This window comes from Sciurus carolinensis, chromosome 10 (assembly GCF_902686445.1).
Source record: "Sciurus carolinensis chromosome 10, mSciCar1.2, whole genome shotgun sequence".
NCBI lineage: Eukaryota > Metazoa > Chordata > Mammalia > Rodentia > Sciuridae > Sciurus > Sciurus carolinensis.
Genome location: NC_062222.1, coordinates 17291433 through 17299233, shown reverse-complemented (window position 1 = coordinate 17299233; position 7801 = coordinate 17291433). Strand labels below are relative to the sequence as shown.

The 7801-nt window shown below is 50.6% G+C and overlaps 1 protein-coding gene across 2 annotated transcripts in view; it reads left to right on the top strand.

Moving 5' to 3' along the window:
* Positions 1-573: 573 nt before the first annotated feature.
* The window catches only part of Maml3 (mastermind like transcriptional coactivator 3), a 392807-nt gene continuing 385579 nt past the window's right edge, over positions 574-7801 (top strand). For both annotated transcript variants that reach the window (XM_047566322.1, XM_047566321.1), the window contains exon 1: positions 574-1882. In XM_047566322.1, coding sequence (XP_047422278.1) covers positions 1406-1882 — 477 coding nt within the window. In that variant the 5' untranslated portion in view covers positions 574-1405. The remainder of the gene's footprint in view (positions 1883-7801) is intronic.

The following is a 7801-nucleotide window of genomic DNA, read 5'->3' as shown; positions in this document are numbered from 1 at the left end:
GGGTTTGAAAAACAAGTCACTCATTTGCCTTTCTCTTTCCACATGGATGGGAATGACAGACGACTGCTGTGAGGCCGCAATGTTTCTGCCTGGTCATGCACACTTCTGCAATATAATGCATAAATGTATAACAACAACTTGGGCTCGCATGCTACCTCGCTTGGAATAAGGAAATCCAGCCAGGCGCGTCCCCGCGACTGTCCTAGCGCGCGCGCACGCGCACACACACGTACACACATGCACATACACACTCTCACACACGCACACACAGGTCAAAAGTTGATTCATTCCTGAGATCCCCGAGAATCTTTCTTTTCCCGGTTCCTGGCGGCTCGGGCTTCCCAGCCTGGGTAGTAGTGAGGTTGGGGCGTGGGAGGGGCGGGGAGGGCGAGGCAAGGGAGGCGGGAGCCGGGAGCCGGGCGCCGGGTGCCGGTGCGTGCCGCGCCCGCTCCTGCCGGGTGAGTCCGGGCCGGGTTTTGCGCCGTGTCCCCGGGCTTGTCTCACGGCCTCCAGCCGCCGCCGCTGCCGTGTTTACTGAGCTCGCGCGTCCTGATATCACTCCGCTGGCATGGAGGAGGAGGAGGAGGTGGAGGAGCGAGAGGAGGAGGAGGAGGCGGCGGCGGCGGCGAGCAGTTGATCATTGTGATGGTGGCAGGAGCAGCGGCGGCAGCGGCAGCCCAGCCGAGCGTTAGGGGCTGCTCTCCGCGCGGCGTTTTCCAAAGGACTTCACCGATCTACTTTTGCAGTCGCCTCGGACTGTCCATGTGTTTACTTCCCCCAGCCCGAGGATTCGATATCTAGGTTCCTGTGAAATGCAACTGAGCAGCCAAAGTACTTTGAGAACACGGGGCGGCATAAACACCAAAACTTTTTTGTGGAAGGAAAATGCAATAAGCAAGCTTGCCGTTTTCCGATGCGGTGTGGAGTGAGTGTGTGTCGCGCGTGTCCGCACTGGAGGCATATGCTTGTGTGTGTACATGGGGTGTGTTTTTCGGTACGTAGGGAGAAAATGCTTGCCAACCACCGGAAATCTCCTGGAATTTATTAGAAAATAATGGATTATAAAAAGAAGGCAGGCGAGGAGCGGATCTCCCCTTGAGTTGCAACCCGATTTGCTGCTGGCTCAGTTTGTTGTGATTCTTTTTGTTGATAGGTGTCTGATGGTATTCCGATAACACCCCCCTTTTTTTCCCCTCGAGCTTTACAGTTTAAAAAAAGGAAACAAAAAAACCACCCCAAAATCTCTCCCCCTTTTTTTCGCCCCGTCGGGATCGCTGTTTCCATCCATGTGCTTGCGTCTCCCCCGCGTTCCACTTAAACTATTTTAATCCTTGGACCCAAGGAGGAGGCTGATAGGGGGGTGGATAAAAAAAGTTCTTCCAAAATAGTGTGCCCGGGGAGCAGGATGGGGGATTTCGCAGCCCCCGCTGCTGCCGCGAATGGCAGTAGTATTTGCATCAACAGTAGCCTGAACAGCAGCCTCGGCGGGGCCGGGATCGGTGTGAATAATACTCCCAATAGTACTCCCGCTGCTCCGAGTAGCAATCACCCCGCTGCCGGCGGCTGCGGCGGCGGCGGCGGCTCCGGGGGCCCCGGCGGCAGCTCCGCGGTCGTCCCCAAACACAGCACGGTGGTCGAGCGGCTCCGCCAGCGCATCGAGGGCTGCCGGCGGCACCACGTCAACTGTGAGAACAGGTACCAGCAGGCTCAGGTGGAGCAGCTGGAGCTGGAGCGCCGGGACACCGTAAGCCTCTACCAGCGGACCTTGGAGCAGAGGGCCAAGAAATCGGGCGCCGGCACCGGCAAGCAGCAGCACCCGAGCAAACCCCAGCAAGATGCGGAGGCTGCCTCGGCGGAGCAGAGGAACCACACGCTGATCATGGTGAGGGCGCACTGGCAGCGGGCTTGGGGTGCGCGTGAGGGGGGGGCGTGAGCTTCTTACTGGGGGTGTGAGGGTCTGTCTGATTTGCACCGTGGGTGAGGTGGGATGAAGCCGAAGGGTTAACGTCAACTTTTCCCAGGGAAAAAGCTGTCGTCGCCGCTACCTGTTAATCTGTCAGGGTTGTCAGATTTGGGGAGGAGGGGGTGGGGGGGAGAAGCTAGTCACGACTGCGAGGGGCGGAGGGAGCCTCGAGAAGCGTCGGAGTGAGGTGCTGGAAAAGTTTCCCCCCTCCCTTTCTTAGATACCGATTTGAGAGAGAGTGAACCCCCGAGTTGAAACCTTGCTCCTCCTCTTTACCGCTCCCCTCCCCATCTCTCGCCGCGCCGCCTAGCCTCCCTGGACCCGTCCCCTTTCGCCCACCCCTCTCTGCACATCCGCCGGGTGTAGGGAGAAATTGATGCTGTCGCAGATTCTGGGCGGGCACAGGGCCCTCAACTCCTTGGGGGAAGGGGGAAGGGAGAGTCTCTCCTCCCCTCCCAAGCTCACCCCCTTTGGGCTGAGAAAGTCTGAGAGTTTTGTGAATGAACTTTGAAGTGGGTGAGAAACGAGCGAGGCTAGCTACGCGCGCGCTCGCGGGAGCGCGCGCGGATGCGGGGCGCGGGTGCGCTGCGCTCGCCGCTGGAGACCCGGGGCTAGCCCGGCAGGTGGAGCAGTCTGGAGGGTCCGGAGGGATTCGGCCCAGCGGGGCGGGAGGCAAGAGCTACACCCCGGGCTTGCGCCCAGAGTCTCCGCCGCGCAACTTGGCTTGGGATTCTGTCCGCTCCTCTCCCTAAACTTGCTCGCACCCAGTCTTCACCGCCTCGCCCCCGCCCCGCTCCCCGCCAACTTTCCGGGCCTGTGTAATGAGCCTGCTGGAGGAGTGGAGGGTAGCGGGGAGGTGAAAGAGGCTTAAATGGCTGGGTGGGTGGGTTCGAGGCAGGATGAGCAGCCAATGGCTTAACTTCTAGGGGAGGAAGGGGCAGTTCCCACCCCCTAACCCTGAGGGTGGAATCCTTTCTCTTATCTCCTCTCTCCGGTTCTTTGGCTTTCCTTTCTGGGAGGGAGGGAGGCCGGAAGCTTGGGAAAGGTGTCTGCACTCCCTCCCCCACCGCGCGGCCGGGCTTGGGGCCGAGGGTGCGCGGCGCGGTGGGAATGCTGGCTGGAGCGCGCCCGCTCCCCGTGCACTCCGCGCCTCGATCGGCCGCGCAGAGCCCGCGCCGGCGGCCCTGGCGGTGTGCAGTGTACCAATCGCGCACGTCCGGGGTCTGGGAGTCCTCGGCGCGCCGAGGGTGGTGTCAGTGCCGCCGCGGGTTTTTTCCGGGCGCTCGGTGACAAAGAGCCGGCTTGGGGGAGGGGAGGCCGCGGCGTTCGCTCCCCACCTCCCCCCGCCCCGCACGTGAAGAGGAACAATTTGTTTATCTTGGGCTTCAAGAATCCTGCCCTCCTCCCCGCTCCCCGAGGCCGCCCGGCCCCTCCTCCCTCCCCTCCTCCCTCCCCTCCCTCCTGGGCAAGATGCTGCCCGGTCCCGCCGGCTGCGCCTCCCTCCTCCCCTGCTCCTCCCCTCCCTTCCTCCTCCCCCGGCCCCTCCGGCCCGCCTTCCCCCTCCCTTTTGGAACACGGCCGTGGGGGAGGGAGCGGGAGGCGCTTTGTCCGCCTCGCGGCCCTGCGCAGCCCAGGGCCGCCGGCTGGGAGGGGCGCTGCGCCCGCGGCCCTGCCCCCTCCGCCGCCCCCCGGCCGACCGCACGAAGAGGGGGCCGGCTGGGTTGGAGGAACCTCGGTCCCAGAGTCGGGGAGGGAGCTTCTCGCTTTACAAACAGGAAGCCGAAAACCACTGACACACTGTAGCTTTCCTGATTGTACCCGGAGGCGGGGCGGGACCTGCAGCTGGGTGCCCATCGCGTACCCATTTCTCTTCCAGCCCCCGCCCCGCTCGCGCCCTCAGCGGTGGAGACCCACTTTGTGAACCTGAGCCTGGAGTGGAATTTGAAGTGCATTTAAATTTCAGCTTTGCCCACCCTCGCCCCCTTTTCGTGTGTGTGTGTGTGTGTGTGTGTGTGTGTACACCCCATGCTCACAGATTGCGTAGAAATGGGCGTCTTGCGTGAGACTCCCAAAATTCCGATCCCACGGAATCACGACCCTAGGTGATGGAGGACCGTGGAAGCGTTTACCTCGCCAGCTGGGCGACTCTGGAACAAAAGCCAGTGTGTTCCCCTTGCTGGGTCGCTTTTGATCGCGGCGAGAGAAGAGTTTGCGACCACAAAGTTTTCGTGTTTGGGTTATGTTCTTACCAATAAGCCTTGGGATGGGTAGGGAGGACTCGGGGTGCGCGCGCCTCGGTTGTAATACACCCGCAGGTGGAAGCAAGCCCAGCGTCCTGACGTTACTTGGGAGGCGCAAGCCCAAGCCAGAGCTACTTTTGCAAATGAAAAAATGATGCTTACTTGAATAGATGAAGACATCATCTGTAAATTTCATAATGAATCTCAGTTCAGCAAGGTGACAACAGACTTGAAAAATGATTGCCTGAAAATAAAATCTTCCTATCACTTTTTGTGACAATAATTTAGCCTATTGGCTATACTTGGTGCCAAGGCCGTGTACAGAATAGGATTATATTCTAGCTTCAACTGTTTCACATATACATCTAACTGATATCAGTGCGAGGTATGTCTGATGAATGTTATGAAAATAAACAGCCTTAAATCTTAAGCGAAGAGTTGTGTATAAATTCTATGTACTAAAAAAGGATAAAAATTAACATCATCCTCGCTACAAGTTACATTTCCTTTCAAAATAATTAGTTTAAAAATTCACATCAGCCTCTGAAATGAAGACTATTTTAACTTAGTTTATGTGTGAGATAAAATCTTAGACAGAGGTTACAAAGAAAATGTTGATATTCATTTTCTTGAATTGACTTCCGAACTATAGTTGGGCTCCAGTGAGGCACAGAGCAATTAAATGTAGATCTGAGATTGGGCTCTGTATTTGGAAAGCCCTTAAGAAAAACGATGATCAGCCACAGCCAAATAATAATAACCACGATGATAAAAATAAAGGTGAATAGGATTCTTTTCTGTTTTATTGCTATTGTTTACCTTCTTGGGGCCAATATGTTGAAAGTACAAAATATCGATTAATTCTCTTTCTGCCTGGCTTGGGTTAAAAAGGCAATCTAATGAAGGCTTTACCTTTTTGGATTGTTTTGCTCTTTTATACATTTACAAGCAGGGGTACTGAGAACAAACTAGAAAGTAAAAATCAGGACAGGTGAGGGCAAATAGAGATCCGGGCTCCAGGCTGTTGTATTGGGGTCCGGAGTTTGTGTGGGTTCTCAACAGCTGAGCTGATGAAACAGGTGGGATTCCTAATTTTGAAATTGCTCAACCTCAGATAAGAGGTCTTTTCTAGACAGTCTGCTGACCTCCCTCCCCAATCCCAACCATCAGCCACTCTGTTTATAGCCAAGGACTTTTCTCTGCAAACACTTGATGGTGAGAACTCTTGATTTCACCTATTAAAGAGTCCCAGTCACCAAGGTATCTTTTCCTAAAATAGTTTGAAATTTTTATGGTGGCAAATGGAGTTGTTTATTTGCTGTACTTTGAATCCAGGCCCTGGTTATAGTTTTAAAGTAAATTTCAATTGGCAAATTCATTTTCAAGCCCAAAGAAAAATTGCCTTGACAGGGGGAAATCATTCAGGCACATTGAACAACACCACAATGAGGTTTTCAAAATTTCAAAATGGTGGTAGTGTTACTCCACATGGATAAGACTCATACTGTGTTCAGGACCTTTTCTCGGCACTACTATTATTATAACTTTGGGAGTGTGCTAATTTGTAGAGCGTTTACAGACTACATAATTCGGTGTGACCCAGGAGCTCTGAAGAGATTATCAAAGTTCACTTGATTCTAATATATTAATGACTGAGCGTTGGAGACCACTATATCCCGGCCAAAATATTCTCATCCATTCCTGAAAGAGATCCAGGAAATGTCAACATATTAGCTCAGTGCTAAAACCTTCTTATAAATGAATTGGGTTTGCTATTCCTGATCCTGCTGAGGGTGATACTCTGGCTCTTCATCCAGGTTTTTTCGCTGGCTCGTACCATAATCCATTTCTAAATCTTTCCTGCGATAACCTTTTCATTGGCTTATCCTGTTCTGCTGCTGTCGTGGGTGATAGGACATAGCTGTCGTTTAAAAAGCTTCCAATAGCCCAACATAGTGTACTTTATAAGTTTATGGGAAACTTTTTTGAACTTCCATTTCTGGGTCCTTCACATGTTCTGGTCTTTTAATTCTCAAGAAGCATTTTTTTTTTTTAAAGCTCCAATACATCTAATTCTTTGATTGTGGTACATTTTCTTTAGTCCCGGGCAGCCAGTGGTCAGAAAGTAGAAGTACAGTCCGTTAATCATTAATCTTAATCTACACAAAGCTCTTCAGGCTGAGTCTTTCCCAGGGAAAGCTGCTGTGTTAGTATATGTGCTCTTTCTATCCTGACGTTTTAGAGTTGTGAAGTCAAACTTCTTTTGCAAGTTTTCTGCTACCTATTATGAGAGAAATGAACTGTCCTGGTGACATTCTGTAAAAAGGATGAGTATCTTGGACCTTAAAGTTAAGTTTTAAAAAGTTATTATCTACAGTCCTCTGTGAGAAAAATAGTCAACTAAAAGAGATTTCCTGACACGGGTTCTTTCATCTTGGTAGGAAAAAATGGAAGTCTCTCTCTCTCTCTCTCTCTCTCTCTCTCTCTCTGCCTCTCTCTCTTCCTCTCTCTCTCTCTCTCTCTTTCTCTCTCTCACACACACACACACACACACACACACACACAGAGGTAATGATGCCGTATTAGGACTCTAGTATGATAAACCACACTGCATAGTAATTCTTGGACATAATTGAAGTACTTCTCTTTTAACTAAGGCCACTTGTGGAAATTTGTGATGAGTGTTCTATTTGTTCATTAACAGTCCTGTGCCTCACTCTTGAGTTTAGGATGGCTAAATTCTGTCTTTTCCTACATGATCCATCATAGGGAGGTATAAAATCAATCAACCAGACATTCAGCTCTTACAAAGGAGAACATATTTAAAACTCTCTCTCAAGGTATTCATAATATCTGCCTTTTAAGTCTCTCAAATAGCTTTACATTTTTCACTCTGTTCCTCCAGAGCTGATTATTGAGTTTTCAGATCCTGAAGCTGCAGCTGCTGGCTTTGTTTTCCCTTCCCCCTCCCACTGCCCACCTTTTGGTCTTTCCCGTGGTCCTTAACACTTTTACCAAAGAGTGGGAAGAAGCAATAAGAAAAGGAGAAATTTAATTTTGGTGCTTCTGGCTCTCATAACTAATGAAACAACTGGATAAGACACTGCTTTGGATTTAGTGTGGATTTGATTTTATACATTGTTTACTCTTCCTTAGCACAAATAATAGAGAATAGATCAGATTTTTAATTTCATTCATTTGGCCATATGGGTACACAACCCACAGTGCTTCATAGCAGTTAAAGTGTGAAGTCAGGTCCTTGCACCCCAGGCTTTCTCAATGTATATTCTTTGTAGGTTTCCATTATTATTCTACCTAGTTTTAGGGGAATACCAGATTTTTTTTTTTTTTTTTTTAAGTCAGGATAGTAATCGATGCCAGTAACTTCTTAACTGCTTTAGGCTTCCGACTCTTGCCCATAATAGTTTAAGTAAAATAATATGCATTTAATATGCTTTACATTCCTGTTGTTTCAAACTAATTTGACATTAGCATCTGAAAAAACAAAACTGATTTACAGATGATTGCTACACAGTTTAATTTTCATTAAAAAATTAATTTTCATTAATTTAATTTTATTTTTTAAATTTTCATTAAA